Below are 23,292 nucleotides of genomic sequence, written 5' to 3'. Positions count from 1 at the left end.
ATGGGGGAGGCCGGGCCGGGCCGGGGCCCGGGTGCTGGGCCGGGGCCCAGGGAGGCGCAGGAGCCCGAGGAGGACGAGGCGGCGGCGCCGGGAGGCGCACGCGGGGGCCGGGCTGGATCCCGCGGCGGCATCCGGGTGCTGAAGGTGAGGAGAGGACCGAGGCCTCCGCTGCTCCGGGCGACTCGGTGGGCTGGGGAGGAGTCGGCTGCGGGACGCCGGGGGGCACTTGCCCGCCGCGACCTTGGTCTTTTCCCATCCCGGTGGCCGCTGCCTGTGCGGGGCCGGGTCGGAGGCGGTGCTGACGCTCGGTTCTGAACTGCCTTGCAGAGGAACGCGAAGCGCACCGGGAGCAGGAGCTGCCAGAGCAGGAGTCGGGTTGGTTCCCGTGAGAGGATCTGGCTGAAAGGGGACGTCGGACGAGGCTGCGTGTACGTTTATGGAAGAGATTCGGCAGCTGCGGCTCCTTCGGACTTGCGCCTGGTCCTCTGCACAGTGGACACCCAAGCCTCGGAGATCTGTGACGGAGAAGGGAGGAAAAACCTCTTTTTGCAGCTTCATGGAGACCTGGTCAGGTGAGGGCCGAGAAAGGATAAACCTGACTGAGTTATGTTTCGTGTAGGTTTGCAGGGCTCTGTTCACCGTGTGCCTATCTATGCCTGTTGGCACAGCAGGTAGGGAACAAGCAGAGATAGTAGCTGGCAGTCAGGTACAGCCTTGAGTCATGCACTTCATAAAAATTAGATAGTGGTGAAAACACACCTCGTAGTTATGTGTTTTAACAGGGAGGGTTTGACCAGCCAGAAATATGTCCTCATTTTCTGGGTAGAGGCACCCATTCATATATTCCTTTGTTATGTTCTGTGTTACGGGAATTTTAGCATCTGAACAACCTGATCTATTTAAGAGGCTGTAAATGGTTATTTTGAGTCAGCAAAATAAGTAAGGTGCTTTCACAATAATGTCGTGTAATATATACTTGTTAGTAATTTTTTTTTTGCTGAGAAGAGTTGCCAGCTAAATAATTAAAGGCAGATGGAAATTGTAGCAAGGGTTATATAAAGAAGGCCTAAGCATCAAATGCTGTGATTTATTCCTGAAGTCAATTTAGGCTGAAAATAGATAGCTCAGGGTTTAATGTGCATGATCTTTATGCTGTGAGTGTGTTATGGACTCCATTAGATTTAGAGGCTCCCATTCAGTTTGTTATGATTTAAACTTTGCACTGATTCTTCTGGACTTAAGATTCAGTTATAAAATTACCACTCCTGTTCTCAGGGGCAAATAATTGCTGTGGTCTCCTTACTTAAAGGCTAAGCTGTAGACACAATGCATTTTGAACAGAGCTAGTGTCTGGATTTTTTATAGTGAAATGACAAAGTTACAGGTTGCATGTGTCCAAATTTTAAAGCTGTGGTGTGTGTTTGCTCTGTAAGGGGGTGGGAACGCTAGTGGTGGGAGATGCAGAGAGACCAGGTTCTGTTTAAAACTGACTGTTGGAAAAGGTTAGTTAGAACCGTTTGCCTTGCCCTGGTCAGGGTTTTAGGAAGTAAGGATGGATTAGTTAGAAACACTGTATGGGAACAGATGGACACTTGAACATAGCCACCGAGGCAGCTGAAAACCTCTGTGTGTTGCTTGAAAAATTTGTAAAGGAAGTTGGCATGTTTTGGACCCTAATAGCGAGCAGATTTTCCAGCATTTTTAAGGAAGAGCAGACCCATTAGTACAGATCATGAAAAAGCTTAGGTAAAGCTTGTAGATTTGTTGAGAGAGATACATTTTTACTTTATTTAGCTTTTTGAAGTGGTTTTTGCATTTGAATTCCTTGCAATTTCTCTTTTGTCATGCTATCTACCTGTGCCTGTCTTTGATTTGTGGCAGATTTTGCACTGGATTAGCAAACTGGATCTGCTGCCAGTCCTTTGGAAGCAAGTACTGAGCTGTAAATTATTACTTCCCATTCTTTTTGCCTCTTGGTATGTCTAGGACTGGTCAGAATTGTCGTAAATTTTGTGAAGAGTTCCTGGTTATGATGTGTCTGTTCTTTGTAATTCTCAGTGTGTTTGTCACAGAAGAGATCCTCGAATTACTTCCTACTGGAGTTGTTCTTGGTAAGGAAATGAGAGTTACCAGAATTGCTTCAGTGTTAGCAGCAGGAAGCAGGCCTAAATGGAATCTACTTGCATGTCCAGGTGAAGGCGACAGAGTGCTCAAGATCATCCTCGTGCCATGTTGAGATAATTCCTTCCTCAAACAAACTTTACCAATTACTTTAGTAATGTGTTCACAATACGCACCACATTGCTATCTTTTGAAAGGAAAGCTTATTTTTCTACTGCATTTTAACTGTTACTTCTGGAATCTGTCTTGACCAAGTTGGTGAAGGAATTCCACGTGGAAACTGCCATTCTATATACAGCTTTTGGTTTTCCTTTTGCTCACATGTCCAGGGTTTTGTTATTGAATCACATGGCTCTTAATGAGAACTTGGACCAGTAATCCATTCCTCCAGGTCTCCAGAATGTCTCCAAGAGCACCCAGGGAGCTGCTCCCTTTCTCAGTGTGAGCATGATCCATAGGTAATGGACTGGTTTGCTCACGGTTTTATTTACAGACCCAGTGAGTGTTATTAGTCGCGTACCCAGCTCTGCCCCAGTGTTCCTCGGTCACAGGTCCAGCGCACAGCAAAGGGCCAGAAGGCAGTCAGGCACCTTTTCCACCGCGTCTTCATGAAATATCTAACCCTGATCTCCACTTCCTCTGCAGAGTGGCCAGTCATTGCTTCCTGTGACTTTTTGGGTATAGATCTTTCTGTAAACTCAAAACTCTATTGCCAGGTAGTGAGGTTTGAGCAACTTGGGATGTTTTACAGACAGCTTCCAGAAATCAGAAGACTTTTTGGGAAGGCTTTTGTCGTGCAGCCGCTGACCAGCAAACGTAGCTGGTGCAGTAGAATGGGCTATTCATGTGATTGGTTTTCAGATGGGAATGATGCTATGGCACTAGAGGTTTGAGCTTGAATAGAGATTTTGCCACCAATGTTCCTTTTGTACGTGGCTTTAATAGAAAGGTTTTGTTTCAAAACCAAAGGCATTGTGTTTGATGTCTTCAAAGAGCAAATCAGTTTGATTTATATGGCCAAGAAAGAAGATTAAGGGTTTTTCAAATTAGCACTTTGGAACCCTGCAGCATTAATTCTTGCTGAAGTATAAGATGAGAAGAATAAAAAGGAAAAAAAGCAGATCTCATCTCCAGAAGGGTAAGTATGGTACAGTAGAGTATCCAGCTTTTTCAGGAGGGTGAGCCACAGCACTGTACCTCAGGGAGCATTGAGCAACCTGTACAAATGTGACTTAGGTGTTTTTCATATGATGCAAATTATCCCTCTACTTCATTAGTGTTCTTCCTGAATTCTGATGTGCAGATAGGTAGTTCAGTGTGTACTCAAAAAAGACTCGATCCATTCAGCAACCAAATAGTAAAGTTTGAGTGTTTATTTATTTTTTCCCTTGGGAAGTCTAGGTCCAGACTACTTGATATGTTCTTTTTGTGAGTGGCACTCAAGCATTTAACATTCCTGAGCCATGGGTCTCACGCTGGAAAGGCTGTTTCCTGGCAAGCATAAGGCTCTAATAGCAGAAGAACAGGAGTCTAGGGGTAGCCAAGGGAAACTTGGGCCACGTAGCTGGAAATCCAGTCAAATCTCTCATATTCTTGGATTCTATGCTGAAGGGTATACAATACGTCAGGTGTACTGTATTGGAAGTCAGCTGTTCAATGCAATCTATTATTTATTCATTCCAGTTTCTGATAGCTTGCGTGTTACAGGAAGCAGATACACAGGTTTGTCATTTCCAAGATTACCTCATACAGCTCTTTTGAAAGTTTGGTGTTGTGTTTACTGGTATCTGTTTCTATAGCAAAAATATGACGTGATAAGATAAACCTCAGCTACGTATTTGTAGATGTACTTTGCTCTGAGCTTGTAAATTTTGACAGACAATACTAAAAAGGGCTGAGATCCTTCATTTGAGCTTAAGAAATCTCTGCGAAGAAAGAAGAATTGATGTAATTTCATTCTTTTGAAGCAATCTCTTGTCCCATGTCCATCTTACAAAACAGGCAAAGAAACAGCATTTAATAAGTCAGCTTTTCATGCTTATTGTGCAGGAATTCTATCTTAGCTGACATCAGCTTACCAGTGAATAGGAGCTCCAGCAGACAATTTCTGAAGAGAGAGGAAAGGGGTTATTTGATATACAAGGCTTCTGGCTAGTAAGTAGATGTATTTCTGTGTAAAATAAAAGCAGGGAGCAGACTTGCCCTAAACAGGTTTAGTGAGCATTGAGCAGTAAGAACTGGTTTTCTAGGTCAGCTGCATATCAACTACATTGCTTTTTCAGGCTATAAACTTTGTTTGAGTAATCCTTCTTCTGATCCGGAGGTTCTGTATGTGAAGTGAGAGCTGCATTGTATCTGCTTGAAATACCTGAGGTCATTTTACTTCTTGAGATGTGTCTTGGTGACTCCAAAGGAAGCCTGAATGACTAGGTACTTGTAAATGGTGCATGTTTTATGAAATCAGTCCTGCCTTAATTATTTGATGATATTTGTAGATCTGTCAGTAATAGTGGAAATACTCTGATATAATCATTAAGAGCAATCAGAAATGTTTTTATTCTTGAGAAGAGGTGAGAAGTGGAAAGGTTTGGTACATACAGCAGTGAAATGTTTCTTATTAAGACACGCAGTATAAATGATATGTGCTAGTCAACAAAGCTTCGTGGAAAACAGGTCCTAGCTAGCAAACTCAATCTTGATGCTTCAAAATTTCAAGCTTAGTTGCCAAAGGTTTCAGTCATTCATTGCAGTGAGATGTTGGACTCGGCTCTGCGCAGCCTGTTGAAGTCGAGGATGTCCCTGTCCATGGTGGGATGGTTGGAGTAGATGACCTTTAAAGGCACTTCCTACGCAAAATGCCAGAGGTTCTGTGTTCGGATGTCATTGGGAGAAAAGCGATGCACAAACTAGTAAAACTCATTGGTTAATATCTTACAAACTGAAACTGTTATTCCGTGTAAGCATCTTGTTTTGGGTGAGGAGCTGTTAGAAGGAAGAAACGTAAACTTGCGTTGTTTGGTTTGCTCTGTTAATAACCTGTGGCTAAAACGTAAGAACTCAGGAGGGCATGGATGTAGGGAATGAGGGCTAATGAGAAACCAGTGCAGCAGATTGCTTTAGACGGTTTAGCGTGCAGTTTTCCCTGGAAAACATTGCTTTTCAGTATCACTAGGTATATTTATGTAAAAGACAAGTGTACTAAATACTGCAAAGGAGAGGAAGGAGGCTATAAGTTGCCAAAAGATGCAGTTCAGGAGGACTTGTGCATTGGAGGAATATGAGTCGAGAGCAGGTTTGATCCAAGAACAGAAAAGTGTTTGAGTTGAACCAATGTGTATGTGTGGTTTTGTGTAGTCTGTGCATGGTACAGGGAACAATCATGTTAGTGCTTACAGAGTAGGGATAAATTAAAAAAAAAAAAAAGGTGGTAAAAATTCTTTTGAATCAAAGTAGACCCACTTTACTGCAAGAATAATTTTAAAAGCAGCTTGCACCTTATCTTGAAGAGGACGTTTGAAATGTTTAGTGGCATGGTTTATAAACTCCTGTTTAAAAAAGAGGTGACAATTGAGATCCAGTGACTGTAATCTGAAGCTAGGCACTTTTTGTTTAAAAATGGAGATTTTTAATGGTGAATAATGAGTAGACCATTGGAACAATATATTTTAACTCCTACCTAACATTTTCAGTGCTTAGTCTTTTACACTATTTTTTTTCCCTAAAATAAAACTTGTAATTTAGCAAGAAACTGTTGTTTTTATTGAAGAAAATCATAGTTCAGGGTCTCTGGAAAAAGTGAGAAGAAAGAGAGGACCAGAAAACATACTTTCCATTCTGAATATACTAAATTGGATGTTTCACGAGAACTTTCTCTTATTGCTGTTTATTCGAGCTAGCCACTGAATCCTTCCTGTGTTCTGCCATAGTTCTAAAACATCTTTCTAAATGTACTGGTTGAGTTAATTTGCCAAAGCATAAGACTCTAGCCGCTGATATGAGCTGGAGAGAGTAGGAAATTTGTCTTTTTTTTTTTTTAAGTAATTCTTCATGAGGATTCTTCAAATGCTTTAGTCCAAGCTGCATTTGGAAGAAAAATTTAAGGGTTCTTTTATATTTTTGAGACATTATGCATAGGATTTTTTAATTACTTGACATCTTTTTTTGTGCAGTATTTCCGGTTTTGCCAGACCTTTTCAGAGGAGCAGAACAGATGGTGTGTCACACTTTAGCTGTACTGAGACTTGTTTAATCTTTTTTGCATTCTCAAACTTCTTTCTTGTATGTTTTGACAGGAGGCTGGAGCCCACAGAAAAACCCCTTCAGATTGTGTATGACTACTTGGCTGGGTTGGGTTTTGATGATCCTCTCAGAATGCAAGAAGAAGCAGCAAACTCTGATCTCAGCTGTATGATTCGCTTTTACAGTGGTAAGAAATTGTGTGTGTGCATACTGTCACTGTTCCTGCAGCTGTAACTATGAGCTGGAACTCGGTTAAAGCCTGAGTCATCAGCGTGTTGGGTTTATAGAGGACTACATCAAACACTTGCAGTACCAGTAAGCATTTCTTAAAATAAAACCTTTTCAAGATTAATAGGAAAAATATCACACTTCTGTAGTTTTCTTGATCCTGTCTATGACTTGAGAAAAGACAGGTCCACAGGAAGGCACAAGGTTGCTCTGCTGTCTTTAGCTTCAAATATTGAAGCTGATGACTTGGAGCTCCCACTGGGATCAGAAACATATGACCGTTTCATTTAGATGTGCATGAAGATTGTATTGACAAAAGTTTGTGGCTATGGGCAAGGAAGCTCCTGGTCAAATACCTCCACAGCCCTTAAACAGTGAAGAGGGAAGGTGCCAGCTGGTTAACAATATTGCAGGCTGCCATCAGAAAACTAGGGCACTGGATTGCAGAAGAAAGACTTTGGAGTGTGGGCTGTAGAATTCGTTTGGGCAGGATACAGTATACACAAGGAGCCACAGATAACAGGCACAGACCTGTAGGCATATAGTACTAGCAGTCAGAAAGAGAATTCACTGAAGTTAAGAGGAAATATAAAAGAAATAAGAATGAGGAAATATAATAAGGAAATTATTGCCTTACTTGTAAGTACTTCACCTGTGTATTTTTTGCATTTCAGAAAAAGAAAATCAAAGTGCTTTTAATGGAAAATTGTTCTTGCATTGTGGATCTGGGCAGCCAGGCTAAGCTGCTAGCCATCTTTTGGTTATTCAGTGTCAAAAAAATGCATTTATAAGCAATCAGCTTCTTCACCCTGCTATCTGAGGCAGAGCCTTTCTGTCCAGGAGCTGTGTGTAAGAACAGGCAAAACAGTGTATATACACTGTATATATACAAATATATATATATGTGAAAAACTTGGAGTGTAACAGATGGAAAGAAGCGTGACATGTATAGTCTGGATTTGTGGGGCAAGGAAAAGGGAGTCAGAAGTTACTTCAGCTGGAAGGAGCAGAGGCATCAAGGATAAGGGTATGGAGAACTTCTGAGAAAAAACAAAAACTTGGGTATGTCAAGCAGGAACTGCTGAGGATTCACAAACAGCTACTCAACTTCATGGAACCAAGTAGACAGAAAATGTAATTGAGTAGTTTCAGTCAGCATGGTTAGTTGGTCTGCTTAGGAGAAGGCTATGAAGGAAGAAGTATAAGGGTTGAAGAGTGTTTTAAGGAAGTACAAGCAAATGTGATTCTCAAAGGTAGGGTAGGAATTGGAGGGAATGCTATGGAGGATGATACAGTAAGTTTGCAAAGCCTGCAGCTGAGAACATAAGGGAGGAAGTAATGGATTTTAACCAGAGAAACGCTACTTAGAATCATGGCATCACAGACTGGTTTGGGTTGAAAGAAACTTTAAAGATCATCTAGTTCCACCCTCCTGTCATGGGTAGGGACACTTTCCACTAGACCACGTTTCTCACATGTTCCACCAGCCTGGCCTTGGACACTTCCAGAGACAGAGCCACAGCTTCTCTGGGTAACCTCTGCCGGGCCCTCCCCACCCTCCCCATAAAACATTTCTTCCTTATGTCCAGTGTAAATTTGCCCACTTTCATTTTATAAACACGGTCCATTGTTCTGCCACTATAGGCCTTTGTAAAATGTCTCTCTATGCCTTTCTTATAAGCTGCCTTTATATAGGGAAAAGCTGCAAGAAGGCCTTCCCAGAGCCTTCTCTTCTCCGGGCTGAACAACCCCAGCTCTCCCAGCCTGTCTCCATAGGAGAGGTGTTCCAGCCACCTGACTCTTTCCACGGCTGCCCTTGACCCACTCTAGCATAGGTGTCATGGTTTCGGAGCAGAGGGGGAAAGTGGAGGATTGGTGTAGCTGATTGTAGCTGATTTTCCAGGCCTTCCTTGAAAGTCCAGTAGAAGCCACTTATTTAATGGTCTCTGTGACTTTAGCTTGCTCAACAAGAGTTAAAATTACTCTTCTGTTGTATTTGAATGAAGGATATTTGGCAAGCAGTGGGTTTGCTGACGTCTGTAACTACCTGTGGATTAAAAACACACTGCATGGCGACCATTTTAACATTGTTCTGGGAGGCATAAATGATGCTGCTCAGCCACCATTCCTGCGCTGACTGAGGATGTTGCTTGTCCTCTGCATGAGACTTTTTTTTAAAGTGCAATTTGTCTGTGTGTTCTTTACAACAGCTGGTTTTGCATGTTAAATCTGTGTTATTTGTACTCACATATGAGAACGAAGAACATATGGACAGTAAATGCTAATGTCCCCTTTTTCTTCAGAAAAGCCATGTCAAGTGGAACAGTTGGATCGCATCCTGCTCTCTGGAGTCTATAACGTACGCAAAGGAAAGACCCAGCTGCACAAGTGGGCAGAGCGCTCAGTGACTCTCTGTGGTACGTGCCTCATTGTGTCCTCGGTGAAGGACAGCCATGCAGGGAAGATGCACATCTTGCCTCTCATTGGAGGGAAGGTAAGGCTTTTTTTTTTGTTTTGTTGGTCCCCTGTAGACTAGGAAGGAAGAAGAAATGGTAGTGATGGGAATTAGCCACAAGAGATTAATATAGGCTTTTTTAACAGATTACTGCATTAATCTGCCCAACCCCTTTCCACTTGCTTTGCTTAGGTAGTAGTCTGAAGGCTAATAAAATGAAGAGACACTAGTTCAGCTTTCACAGCAGTAGCCAATGTCATGAATGGGCACTCTGGAAATTACTACTTCTTATATCCATTTCAGCAGAAAGATGTTAAGCAGGATTTGCTTCTGTGTTTTTCTCCAGTGATTTTGCAGCTGTATTTTCAGCAAAATGCAATGTTACTGGTCAGTAATACCTCACCCTAGACTTCAGGTCAGTTGTAATTGCTGGCACTTAGGCAGACTGTTGTCAATTCTCCCTTTGCAGGTAGAAGAGATAAAACGTCGGCAGTACACCCTTGCTTTCACATCTGCTGGAGCACAAGCTCAGACATACCACATTTCCTTTGAAACGCTGGCAGAGTGCCAGCGGTGGCACCGGCAAGCATCGACGGTGAGGCCTTGCGGGCAGTGTGGTTTGGATGGTGGGTGCAGGGTACACCACAGCAAGGGTGTTCTGATGCAAGCTTGGTCTGCAGTCAGAGATGAAGTCAGCATGCTGGAGAAAGTACCCAGGACACTTTCCAGATTGATTTCCCTCATGCTCTGGGCTACAGAGATTTTTCTGTTAGCCTTCTCTTTTTTCCTACCTGTGCAACAATGTCAAGCAGTGGTCTTGTGCTGTTTTAACCTCTGCTGCACCTACGAGACTAACTTAATCACAGGTCCCTAGAGCAAACCACAGGGACTGGGACTTTACAGCCGTAGAAACCTACAGCTTGCATTTGTTGTCATACTTGAACATACCTGAAGTATAACCTGGACCTTCACAGGGCTGCCCTGATAGGTTTGAATTACAGAGAGATGGTAGGTCAGCAAGAGTATTATGAAATACAGAATGAGTACAGGATAAAGCAGGTCATAAAATATCAAATTAAGCACCAAAGATGTCAAAACAAAACATGCTTAATGAAAGGACATCTGAGATTTGCAGAGATTTTATGAAATGTTGCAAAACCATAATTTATGAAGCCTTTTTATAACAAGTTATGTTTCAAATTTTATACCCTCAACAAGCTAATAAAAGAAAAAAGTAGCTAGAAGTACAGAAGAAGCAGCTAGGCCAGGCAGAGGTTTTGTAAACATCAGAGAACTGAACTGGAAAATCAGCTGCTTCCTGTTGCTTCTTGCACCTTTGGAAGGCACTTGGAGATTATGCTTTCTGAATAGTTTCCTGAAAGATCTGTTTTCCTCTACTACATTGGCTTTCTTACAGCCTAACCTTTAGGCATTGTGCCCAGTGCCAAACAGAGCAGGGCTTTGTGTGAGTCCTGGCTGGTATCCAGCTATGCATCCTTGTCAGGGATGTAGCAAAGGGCATAGGCTTGTACTTCATGGACTCCCATTTCCTGCATGGGCTCTGCCTGGTAGGTGCAAGGGGTTCTTTCACGTTCTTGCAAATTGTTCACTACTTGTATTCTTTGGCTTTCCCTTAGACTTCCAGAGAAAATTTGTTGCATAGCTGCAGCTTTTTCTCTTTCTTTTCAGATTGTGTCCATGCGATTCAGCATGGTTGACCTTTCATGCTACAGCCTTGAGGAAGTACCAGAGCACCTCTTCTATAGTCAAGATATCACCTACCTCAACTTACGCCACAATTTTATGAGAACAGGTGGAGCAGGGAGTCTTGACTCTCTTTGCAGGTCTGCAAAGAATCATTTTTCTTCTACATTTGCAGTTCTTGACATGTGGATACAGGAGTGAAGTATTGCTTGTCCTCCTGGGCATGGCAAAAAACCTGATCTTTAGGAAGCTCTAACAAGTGAGGGGGTTGGAAGCAGAACTGGGCAGCGTGAGCAGGAATAAACTTCCAACAATTTACAGTATTCATGAGCTCTCTTCCACAGATTCTGGGCTAACTCTGATTTGAGATAAGCCTTGTGGGGTGACGTGCCATTTGTATGGACAAGATGCAGTAGTAATATTAGGCTGCTTGCTAAGCAGAGAACATCTTGGGCTATAAAATAAAAGGGAAGGAAAAGCATAATGCTCCTGTTGTGAATAAGTGCTTGTAAGAACAAGTTTAGGTCTGAAAAACCCTGTTTCGGCAAGTTCTTAATGTGTATTTGGAATTGGCAGAGGGCCTGTGAGACTCCAGCTTTGCTTTGGAAACTTGTGATGATCTGCTTTTAAGAGAGTAGCAGTTATGTGATGGTATGGAAGCGTGATGTAGTCATCTTAGGTAAGTGAAGGAGTCTTACAAAAATATTTTTAAATTAATTCCCCAAAATCATAAAGATGTAGGGGGAGATTAGTCTGAGATTGATATGTACACCAGCCATGCTAAATAGAATTCAAGGAGTTGCTCTATGAATTTTGAAAACTGATAGGATGTCTATAGTAATATTGTCCAATGGCTCTGGTTGGAACACTTTATGCCCTAAGGAAAATGTATTTGGAGAAACTTTGCAAAACTGCTTTTTTGTTGTTTGGTTGTTTTGGTTTGTTGTTGTGGTGGTTTTGAGATCTGGTTGTTTTTGTCATTTTTGGTTTATTGGTTTTGGTTTTTTGTGGGTTTTTTTTTTTTTTTTTCAGTGTGGGGTGCGACATGGTGTGTTTTTGTTTTCTTTATCTCTAGGGGCCTACTACTGTGCTATTTCACTTTTCTTCCTATAGAGTAATGAGATGCCCAGGTATCTATAAGGGTATACAAGGAAAAAAAATTGCTCGCTTTTGAGAATTCTTTACATTTTCCTTGAGCACCAGAGTCTAGTCTGGTTTTCCAAACTTGTTTAAAAGTTTTCCATTTAATAGATTTATTCCATTAAATAGATTCCGTTACTGGAGAAGCTGCTAAAAATAATTTAAGATTCTGTTTTCTACTTGTCTCTTGAAATACTTTGTATGATTTTGAAAAGCACGTCAGAAATTAATTTTCTAAAACACAATATCCTTGGTTCACAGGATCAAATTTTCACAGGATCAAATTTCTTTTGGCCTTGCATGTAGTCAACAAGAAATCTGACTTGTCAGAAACTCAACTCTTTTCTTGGCAGTGACTATGTCTGGTGAAGCTGAAATCCTCAAACAAACAAAAGCCATAAAAGAAGCTCTCACTTCATGCATAATCTTGAATAAACAGGTAGCATTAGGTAGCCCACATAAGGCTGCTCATTGCGTTTTGAAAAGATTTTCCATCTGAGGTTTTTAGGATGCTTCTAAGATTACAGCACCACAAGAAGACCCTTTCTCACTTGCAGTAGGTGCTCTCAGTGCCTCAAGACTGTGAATTCCCAGCGGCAGAATTTTTCACAATGATCAGACCTCTTCCTCTGAGTAACTTTCAAGCTCTAGGAGTCTAATTGCCTATAACTATAATAATGAAGCAAAAATAATTAGCTGAAGGGAAAATGTTAAGCAAAGGGCATTAAATAAGCCTACCTGCTTTGTTACATCTCCTGGCTTATTTTTTATGTATTGTAGTGCCTTTCAAGTATCTCCCTTGTCTGAAAAACACTGAGATCTGGTCTTCGTTGATATGGGTGTGTACGCACACATGCATACATCTGCATGTCTCTTGTCAGCATTCTAGCTAGTTGATACAGATTTGTGCTGGCGTGCTTTGGTGGCAGAACAGGATGTGTTAAACTGGGAATATTTCAGGGCAGCACCAGGTTGGGCTGCTAGACAGAGGATGGTCATCCCATGGAAGATTCACTGCTGTGTTTCCATACCTCTTTACTGTCTCAGTATGCCCTGTGAGAGCACAACCCAAAACCTGGAGCGCCACAACGATTTTGGGATCTTTATCCCCTATAATACCTGGTTCATATATACAGCTTGAATGATAGTTCCATTTCCATTCCACTTAACTCCCACATCACTGTATGAACTTACTGAGGCAAAGAGGAAGGAACAGAAGGAGAACTCAAAAGACTTTTGAATATTGTCCTCCCCACTGAGTATGGAAATTTGCTGGAGGAATTTCAGACAAAACTGTGTAATGTACCAATTTCACTTCAGCTTTTGGAAATTTTAATCCCCCTCTCGTGCTTGCTTTGATATTTTTGCAGGGGGATGTATTCTAAACATTAGTTATGCTGTTATGTTTAATGCTGTATCTCTCAGAGCAGCTTCTTACCATGCTGTTAGTGAGAGAGAAACACTGCTTGGTGCTAAGAACAGGTGTAGCCAAAGCCATTGCAGAGCTCCTGAGAAAGCAGTTTTATTAAAGCATTTCCTGATTCCAAACCCTGAGAGCTGGGACCTGTCCTAAAAAATTGAACCTGCCAATGGGATAGCTCAAATCTTTAGGTTCATTCTCTTTGTTTTCTTCTTTTCCAATATTGTGGTGGAGTTCTGTGTGCAAGTTTCTGATTTTTGTATCATTGTTAGGTCTTTGCATCCTTCCTTTGAGGAAGTCTTTTACCAACATAGCATCTTTTTCTCTTTGGGTTTCAGTTGCAGTACAAGGAGAGTCTGTGGCTGCAGCGAACAAAAATGCCTGTGACCTTATTCATATGGTGGGGTGCCCAAAGCAAACATGCCTTGTCCAAGTTTCAGCTATGCTCCTTCTTTCAAAAGAACAACACCCCCCAAGGTTATAAAGCAAAATAGAGAAATATTAAGCAACAGTTCCTACACAGATCAAGTATTTTGAATCCAAAAAAGCTCACTATAAAGAAGAAAACAACTCCAAAACCTTTCAGTCCTATATTTCAAGACATCTCTAGCTAGAAGTAATTCTCCCTCAAACTAATTAACCTTGGTTTTTTTACCTATATTAAAACATTTGCTTCAAAGTAAGAGCTACTCGCCAATGCCTGGGAAAAGTCGGGTAGGTGAGGCAGATGAATAACTATGTGTTTCCAAGAAGTAGTTCTCTAGTACATGAAATTTGCAGTTATCTCATAGCAGTGTGATATTAATTTCCCCACTGAATTAATTTCTGGTGCTTCCAGTTTGGGATGAGGAGGCTGTTACACAGGGAACAATAATTTTGCTTCCTTTAGAAGGAGGCAGGAACTCTTGCAGGAAGAACCCTGCTGTAGGTTACCCCAGCCATGCTAAGTTCCTTCTCTCTCTCTTTGGACCTGGTGATTGAGGGAGCTAGAAATAGGTAACCATTTCTCAAGCACTGATGGGACTGTCGTGACTGTGGGGCTGTCGATGCAGTCTGCTGAGCAAGGGATACTGTAGTTGTGCAATCTTGTTTAAGGACCTCTGGATGTAGGTCTTGGGCTTTCCTAGTTTTCCCTTTTACAACTTGGCTTGGCTTTCTGCTGCACCCAGCTTGGAAAGGGGATTTCCCTGTTCTGTTTTATTCTCAGAATAGTCCCTATGACGGTTTTCAACTCCTCTTTTCCCAAGCTACGTAATTGTAGATTCTTACTGTAGTTAATTCTTTTAAGGTAAAGTTTTTGAACTGAGCATTTTAGTCACCTTATTCTTAGTCGCTATGAGGAAGCTTGTCAAGTTGGGGTAGAAGGTTGTTAGCAGTTTTTGCAGTAAACCCATGGTATCTGACCACTTTCAGCATGACCACTGAGAAAAATATCAATGACTTAAACCCAAATTTATGCAGGTATTCCTGTAATGAGTTAGCTGACTGTATCACCAGTGTACAAAGACTTAAGAATTTTTGACTGATTTGTGTATTTTTGCTTCTAGACATGTAGCTTTGTGAATTAACTAGTGTTCTTGCCAATAGGTTTTCTCAGTTGAAGAGTCTGAATTTGTCTCATAATAGACTGGGAGAGTTTCCTGTATCACTGTGTGAGATCTCTACTCTGACAGAGCTTAATATTTCCTGTAATGGACTTCATTACTTGCCAAGTCAGATTGGCAAACTGTTGAAGTGAGTACGTTCTTTACATCTGTGATCATAAATACCCTTGGTGCCTCAGCTGAGCACTACTGATGTGCAGGTACTGTTTCTGAAAGTGTGAATTCTAGGCAGCCTGGTTTGTCCGTGAAGGCTGAATGATTAATTTGACTCCAGCAGAAGGCTGAGAACTAAGATGTGCAATCCCTTAATCACTACTATTAAAACATCACAGCTGCTGGTGCAGAAAAGATGAGGAAACTTGTTGCAAATAAAGCACTGAAAGCAATTGCATTGTTTCTCAAATAAGTCTATGTTCATTTTTCTGCAGCTGTAGAGTTGTATGACTTTCTGCATTTATTATTTGAATTTAATATTTTCAGTACTGATGCAATTTCTGTTGAAGTTTTAATTTATTATAGAAAACTTTTCTGTGGTAACTTCTCACAGGGGTCTAGTGATTTTTGTCAGCACCGTTATGTTTGTGTTTTACAGATTTGGCTGCTTTTTGTGTTAGAAGATTTTAACATGAAAATACTTGAGCAATCCCCTCTGAAAATTTTGTCTTAAAGTGTTTGCTGGAGCCTTGTCCGTTTTCCTCGGTAGCTACCCCAAATGCATAAGAGCTTAAGCTTCGGTAAATTTCATTGCAAGACTGTCAGTAGATTTGTATAGATAAACGTCAGTGTTGAATAGTTGGTTTGTTGTGGCCTGCTTTTCCTCCAGCTTGTATCTTTAAAAAAAGAAGTGTCTGCAGCCACAGTGGATGTAAGCAAGTAATTTCCAGCATGATCTTTTAGCCATATTCAAATTGTGAGGTAAAAGCCATATGTAGGCTTACACTTTCTAGAGGTTTACAGCTTAGTTATGGGTGCAGTTATTTTGATGACTCCTCGAGCTCTTATTCATAAGAACTTTTTGTGGCCTCAGATTTCATTTCTGCCACCACTAAACACAGAAAGGCCTCTATTGGAATATAATCATATAAGGAAATTGTATTTTTTGGATCTGAGTCTCAAAAGCCATACAGCCTTTGAAACAACATACAATAGAAATCATACAGCATACAAAATCATACAACAGAAAGCTACCTTATTCTTTTCTGAATGTGTGTTGGAATGGACAACTAGAGTGTAAAAATCTTCTACTAGTGCATTAGTGTGGTAGGAGGTGTGATTAAACTATGCCATTTGTAGAAAACCAAGTAATTAACTAAATATCTTACATTCCAACGTAAGTACTGATTTGTATTTTGATGATGTTAACTTACAATCTTTGGCACAACTGGAAGTTCCAAGCCTATTACATGTGTGATAAAAGTACTTCAGTAACTTTACGTGTATAAGAATAAAATTAGCTCTTAGGTACCTTTAAAAATAACCACATTGAGACAAGCTAACTATACAAAGAAACTCACGAAAAATACTAAATGTGATGTTCCCTGCTCTTTGCAGATTTTTCTTTCTTTTTTTCACCATTGCAGTCTCCAGACCTTCTGGCTTGATGGCAATTTCCTCACATCCTTACCAGAAGAGATGGGAAACCTGCAGCAGCTCAGCTGTCTTGGGCTCTCCTTCAATAACTTCTGTGAACTGCCAGCAATTTGTGAGAAACTTGTCACCCTAGACAAACTAGCCCTGGCAGGGAACTTGCTGGAGACCCTGGACCTGACGGTGCTGAACCGTATGAGTCACATCAAAAGTGTGGACCTGAGGTGAGGGGTGAAACTGTGCTGTTGTCTGTCTAAAACAGGTTGCTACTTTCCATTTACAGTAGAGGACCTGTGTAACTTCTGGTACATTTTGCAATAAACTAGGTTCAGTTTTTTCTCTTTCCAATTCTGTCGCTTTTATGGAGTTCTGTTTCTGAGGGTGTGCAAAATCCAATTGGAAAAGCAAGCTTAATTGAGCAGTGCCAGGTGTTGAATGTGACCCAGCCCTCTAGCTTCCTCTTGTGATTTACTGCTACCTTGAGCTTTGGTAGCTCAAGGTACCAAAACCTTGATCTCTGCTTCCCTTTTTTGCCTCCCTGTCCTAGAGATGTGATCCTGATTCTCCAGGCTGCTACAACTGCAGATCTCTCAGAAAGGGACAAAGAGCTTTTTGTGTGTGGCAAGTTTTCTGTTCTCTGCATTAGCTCCCTTCGTCCATGCAGAGTAGCTGCTCCTTGGCCTGGTTTCTGTTCTCAAGACAGGGTCTTTCTTCAAAATCTCTTAAGAATTTGGGATTCATTAAAATTGTTATGTGTAGCAGTGTAGGCAAAGGACATGTTTTTGTTTGTATTCACTGCCTGAAATTCACCATTGCTTGTCATGCATTTCATTCATTGTGCTCACCTTTGGTGTTAGCTTTCACCAGAATTCCTCCTTTCCTCTTCTTTCTTCTCTCTTCTTACTGATGTCCAGTGTTCAGTGTCCTATTTTCTCACTTTTTAACTCATCTCTGAGTGTTTAGGCTGAACAACCTGAAGAGAGCAGCAGCTGACACTCAGGAGGGGAACAGATCTGTGGCTTACATGGATTTACGAGACAATCAGATGACAGATCTGGATCTGAGCTCCTTGGTCAACCTGGAGCAGCTGCACTGCGAGCGAAATAAGCTGAGAGAGCTGACACTGAGCGGCTTCTCCCTTCGGGCCCTGTATGCCAACAGAAACTGTATGTCTCTGTCTTCTTCACCTGCCTTTTCCCTTTAAGCCCTGGGAGCAAAAGAAAACAGCCTTTTGCCCTCTCTCACACATTAAAAAAATACTTACGCTGATGTTATTGTGGTGAAACCTTAATGTGATGGGTCCTCTGAGGTTAGCTCATACAGATCACATATGCATGTGTGTACACAGGCTGTATAACACTGTGGAGGCTGTGGTGTTATGTCCAAGGAATTCATCTTCCACTGAGATCTGTCTGGGAGCCCACAAAGAAAAGTACAGTTCTCTCTTGTTCTGGTGCTCCACATGACACGTGGAGAAATGAGACATTGTAGTGCCATATGGCAGGTGTATGAAGTGTGAACTCTGTGGTGGGAAGGATCAGTGGGGACCTTGAGTCTCCATAAAGACTGTGAGTCTCATTTGATAGCTACGCTGCTTGTCTGTGCTGTTTTCTCTCCAAAGCTCTGCAATCATACTTACTTGCTTTACTTCATCAGGTCTGACAGCTGTCAATATTTATCCAGTTCCTGGTCTACTGACATGTCTAGAACTCTCTCAGTAAGTGATCATACACAACAGAATTTAACACAAGTATCTGGGCACCTTTGCTTTTTTTGCAAAATTTTCTAGAGATTTTAAGGGTTTAAAATAGTTGAGAGAATTAAACACAACAGAACTTTAAAGCCCAGCACTAAACAATGATGAAAGTGTCCCAGACCGGAAGCCCTTCTGAACCAGTATGAGACCTTTTCAGATGACTTCGCTGTCCTTCAGCTGTGATCAGGAAAAAAAAAAAAAAAAAAAGCCAAGCAGGGACCACTGAACTTGTGGCAGCTTACTGAACTGAATGAGGTGGGGGAATCCATGGATCAAATATTTAGAGTAGCTGCCAGTGATCTCTGCTGTTGGTTTCATTGCCTACATCTGCTCTTGGAGCAGCATTGTGAGACCTGCATGATAGGATGCCCTGCTAAGTCATGAACCAGTTCAGTTTGCATTAGCTGTGAGATAAATTCCACATGACTAACTCAGATGCTGTTAATTTTTTGCCTGTTGCTTTTAGTTTCACTGTCACTAAAATCATGCAGCATTTAAAGTCTGTTCCATATGGCGTGCTGGTTTCTAGCTTTTCCCACTTGCTTTTCTCAGCAATCAACTACAGCGTGTCCCAGACTGGGCCTGTGAAGCAAAGAAACTGGAAGTTTTGGATGTGAGCTACAACCTACTCTTGGAGCTTCCGTCAAGGTCAAAAAACTTTCATAAACAGAGCTGAGCTTTCTCCTACAATGGGCTTTCTGGGAAGAGAGAATCAGTGCTATTCCAGTTGCTTCATTCCTTGTTGTGTCGAGATACAATCCACTTACGTTATCTATGCAGCATCAAAAATGCTCTGTATTCAAATGTTGGAAAGAGCCAGTTTCTAGGTCAGCCTTTTAAACAATAGGAGCTAGGTAATTCCATCCTGTGCTTTTGGCTGCTACTGCAGCTATTTGCACCTGACAGAACATGCTGCTGTGATCTATATCATACTGTCTGTGAGCACAGGTCATAGGTGAGACCCTAATACATTTTGCATCGTCCCACAGAAACTTCATCTGTTACCTTTGACATGGAGTTATCACAAAGAGACAGTTCAGCTGACCTCAAATGTAGCTTTCACAGTACACCGTCAACCAGCTCCTTTCTCCCTATATCCCTTTCAGTTTCTGCAGAAACACAGTGAATGAGAGCCAAGAACTAATACAGTTTTGCAGTTATTTATCCTACGAAGAAGCAAAGCATAAACATTCTTAGCCTAACAAGGGTGTTTGGTGGGGGTGTGGTTTGATGAATGACACAGTGTCTAGGGTAAGTTATACTAAAATTGAATGAAGAAGTGGTTAACGGGGAAGAAATATAGAACATGGGTTGGAGAAGTTGAAGCAAGAGGCATAGGACGTGATCAGCAGTAACATTCTAGTGATTGTCACAGAAAAACTATATACATCAAAAGCAAGAAAAGGACGTAACAAGGATGTGATAATGAGAACTTAGAAGAGAATTTTAGCCAATCCAATGGATTAAAGGAACCCAAATTTAAGTATATAATGCAAAGAATAATTTACTGCCTCAGAAATAATACAGGAGTGCTAAGCCACTAGTTAAAGCTCTGAATTATGTTTGCACTGTGGAAGCACTTCTTTCTATCTACGAGTGACAACAGGCATTTAAGGCCTTCCTTTGTGACTTCTTTCCCTGTCTGCCTGAGAGAATGCTGGGCATGCGCACACCCACTTGCACCACAAGATTCCAATCAGCACTAGTGTAGCGGGAAATGTAGGTACACTTCCAAGCATTCAGAGAGACGGAGTCATCTTACCCTGTGTGTTGTTCTGCTTTGGCATTGTTTACATTTTATGGATCAGCGTATTTTAATTTTTCCGTGGTGTACAATCAAATTAAGTACATTAAATACTACCTTTCCCACTCTGTGGATGTCAAGAGGAATGAAACAAGTTAAATAGAAAACCCTATGTCTTTCTAGGGTCCTCAGAAGCTTGAGTCTTCGGAAGTTGATGGTGGGGCACAATCGTCTGCAGAGCCTTCCACCTCTTCTAGAACACATTCCACTGGAGGTGCTGGACCTTCAGCACAACCTGTTGACTAAACTCCCAGAGACACTCTTCGTCAAAGCTCTGAAGTGAGTGTCAGCAGCAAACGTCATTTGTCTGCATTATCCTTTGGAGTGTAAGGACTGAAAATGGCACCTGTATTACTGTCCTTGCAAGGTGCCATTTGCATAAGAGGTAATGAGGTGTGCCCTTTATGGGGAGGTTATTCAGGTGCCATAAAGGAAGCCATCAAGCTGATTTGAAGGAATCAGTTCATGTTACTGTGTAATTACAGGAAAACAGAGGCTGCCTGAAGAGCTTTGTCTTTAAAAAGTAGTCATAAACTCAGGTGCAAAAGAAAAGAAGCCAGTCAAGATTCAGGTCATTGGAGAACAACAAGACCCTTTACAAGTACACAGTCCCTCATCACTGTCTATTCACACAGGAGTTAGCCCTTCTTTAAAGAGTCTAGGTAAAGTATTACATTGTCTGCTCCACCCAGTATATTACCCATGGGCTTTTCAATATTCACTGTTTGCTGTAAACCGCTGTGTCCTGCTACTGGCATTTGTACAGCTCCTTTTCCTGGTGTTAATGGAGTGGTTTGGATGATGTGAAGTCTGATTTTTCCACTTGCTGTGGTTAGCCTCAGGTACCTGAATGCGTCTGCAAACAGCCTGGAGTCCTTGCCCTCCACATGTACAGGGGAGGAGAGTCTGAGCATGCTGCAGCTGCTATACTTGACTAATAACAACCTCACAGATCAATGCATACCTGTCTTGGTGGGACACCCAAACCTACGGATCCTGCATCTGGCAAACAACAACCTGCAGACTTTCCCTGCAAGGTAAGTCAGTAAGGCTATTGGGCAAGACAATGCTCCCTAGGAGGAAGCTGCCACCTCCCCATGATTGTATGAGTCAAAGTCAGAGCGAGATGCTCTCCCTGTAGCTTGATGACAAAAGCCTGACATTTCTACACACAAAGTGAGGAGAAGCATGTTAAGGGGGATTGGCACAGGGTACTCTTGGCTGTAGGTTTTCTGTCCTAGTAGAGGTGCCATCCAGAGGGACATAACTAGTTGTGTTGCATGTGTGTGTGCTTTGCAAGGGTCTGTCTGTTGTACAAATCCAAGCCAGGCTTGTGTACTGTGCATTTTACTAGAGCATCTCCTACGACTTTTGGTCTCCTATCAGTAAATCAGAAAATGGATACCTCATTTGCAGCATCTGAAAGTGACAAGTTCATGTCTAAGATAGAGAATTTTTTTGTTTCCCTTTCAGCAAACTTAGTAAGCTGGAGCACTTGGAAGAACTGAATCTGAGTGGCAACAAACTGAAAACAATTCCTACAACGGTTGCAAATGTGCAAGCTACTTCATACACTTATTTGCACACTCTAATGAAATCAGCATTTTCCCAGAAATCCTGCATTTGCCCCGTATTCAGGTATTTATATGGAGAAGATAAAGAGATATCTGGGGAAAGTTTGGGTTATAGAATGAGAAGTAACTGCTAGGAGAGAACAGGAGGTCCCAGCAAGGCTAAGTGCAAGGTACTATACCTGGGTCAGGGCTGCCCCTGGTATCAGTCCAGGCTGGGGGATGAATGGTCGAGAGCAGTCCTGCTGAGAAGAGCTTGGGGATGCTGCTGGATGAGAGGCTGGACATGCCCCATGCGCCCAGAGACCCCCTACATCCTGGGCTCATCCCCAGAGCCATGGACAGCGGGTAAGGAGGGGATTCTGTCCCCCTGCCCTGCTCAGATAAGATCCCACCTGGAGGGCTGCTCTTGGGTCCTCAGCACAAGGACTTAGACCTGTTGGAGTGGGTCCATTAAGATGGTCAGAGAGGGCTGGAGCACCTCTGCTGTGGCGATGGACTGAATGGTTTGGGGTTGTTCATCTTGGAAAAGAAAAGGGCCTGGAGTGACCTTATGGCAGCCTTCCACTACATAAAGTGACTAAAAGAGAGCTTTAGAAGGACCTTGGACAAAGGCAGGGAGTGGCAGCATAAGGGGGGGAGTGGCTTTAAAGTGAAAGAGTAGGTGTAGGTTGGATATTAGGAAGAAACTCTTTCCTTTGAGGGTGGGGAGGCCCTGGCACAGGTTGCCCAGAGAAGCTGTGGCTGCTCAATCCCTGGAAGTTTCAAGGCCAGTTTGGACAGGAATTGGAGCATCCAGCTGGACACCTCTTGTAGTGGAAGGTGTCCCAGCCCATGGCAGATACGTTGACAAAATGAGCTCTAAGATCTGTTCCAATACAGACCATTCTGTGGTTCTATGACTTTTCTTGATCACCTTGAGAAGAGACCACAGGATATGCATTCTAGATCTCCCACCTTTCTGAGTTGCTCAAAGATTGTCTCATTCACCTTTACCCCATCTCTGACATTTCTGGTTTCTTGCATTTGAGACAGTGGGCAGTGTTACATAGCTAGGCAGGTTTGCATATAGAGGCCTTCTTTTATCTTTGATGTGACGTAGTCTTTCAGTACTGGAGTCATGACTATTGCAAGTTGCTTATAAATCATTCTTCCTCTGACAAGTAGATCCATTTTCATGACCTGTGTGTGAGATACAATAAGTAGCAGGGTTGTATGATGTTTGTAAGGAGCACTGGAGTAACTGATAACATGACACAACAAAAAAGTATTTTCTTTGTCATGCCGTTTGTTGCTACTGCAGTTTGTGGATTTGAGCTGCAATGAGTTAACTGAAATCCTAATCCCTGAGGCGTTGCCAGGTGCCTTGCAAGAGCTGGATTTGAGTGGAAACACAAACCTGGTGCTAGAACACAAGACACTGGATATCTTCAGGTGAGCCATTGACATTGACAACCCTGTAGTGACCTGCACAGGGAAGGGTAACCCTTGCCAGGAGAGGAAATGGGATAGTAAAGTAAAAGTACTTTATCACTGCATAGTGGTATAATGTTCCCTGCCTGAGGCAGCTGAGACTTACTGTCTTTGGGAAGGGGAAAGTCTGGGTCTGAAACATCAGAGCAGGGAATTTTTCAGGTGGTATGAGGTTTTCCCAGGTGTCTCT

General features: G+C 42.1%; 1 protein-coding gene across 1 annotated transcript in view; it reads left to right on the top strand.

Moving 5' to 3' along the window:
• The window catches only part of PHLPP2 (PH domain and leucine rich repeat protein phosphatase 2), a 31,227-nt gene continuing 7,935 nt past the window's right edge, over nucleotides 1–23,292 (top strand). Inside the window, 17 exon segments of the mRNA XM_040075005.1 lie at nucleotides 1–144; nucleotides 328–572; nucleotides 6,414–6,547; nucleotides 8,892–9,082; nucleotides 9,513–9,638; nucleotides 10,733–10,887; nucleotides 14,895–15,041; nucleotides 16,492–16,722; nucleotides 17,462–17,664; nucleotides 18,155–18,215; nucleotides 18,807–18,902; nucleotides 20,182–20,337; nucleotides 20,895–21,095; nucleotides 21,532–21,613; nucleotides 21,615–21,638; nucleotides 21,640–21,696; nucleotides 22,933–23,063. Of these exon segments, the coding sequence (XP_039930939.1) occupies nucleotides 1–144; nucleotides 328–572; nucleotides 6,414–6,547; nucleotides 8,892–9,082; nucleotides 9,513–9,638; nucleotides 10,733–10,887; nucleotides 14,895–15,041; nucleotides 16,492–16,722; nucleotides 17,462–17,664; nucleotides 18,155–18,215; nucleotides 18,807–18,902; nucleotides 20,182–20,337; nucleotides 20,895–21,095; nucleotides 21,532–21,613; nucleotides 21,615–21,638; nucleotides 21,640–21,696; nucleotides 22,933–23,063 (2,384 nt within the window).

This window comes from Hirundo rustica, chromosome 11, assembly GCF_015227805.2.
Source record: "Hirundo rustica isolate bHirRus1 chromosome 11, bHirRus1.pri.v3, whole genome shotgun sequence".
In the NCBI taxonomy this organism is placed as follows: Eukaryota; Metazoa; Chordata; class Aves; order Passeriformes; family Hirundinidae; genus Hirundo; species Hirundo rustica.
This window is presented reverse-complemented; position numbering and strand designations above follow the sequence as displayed.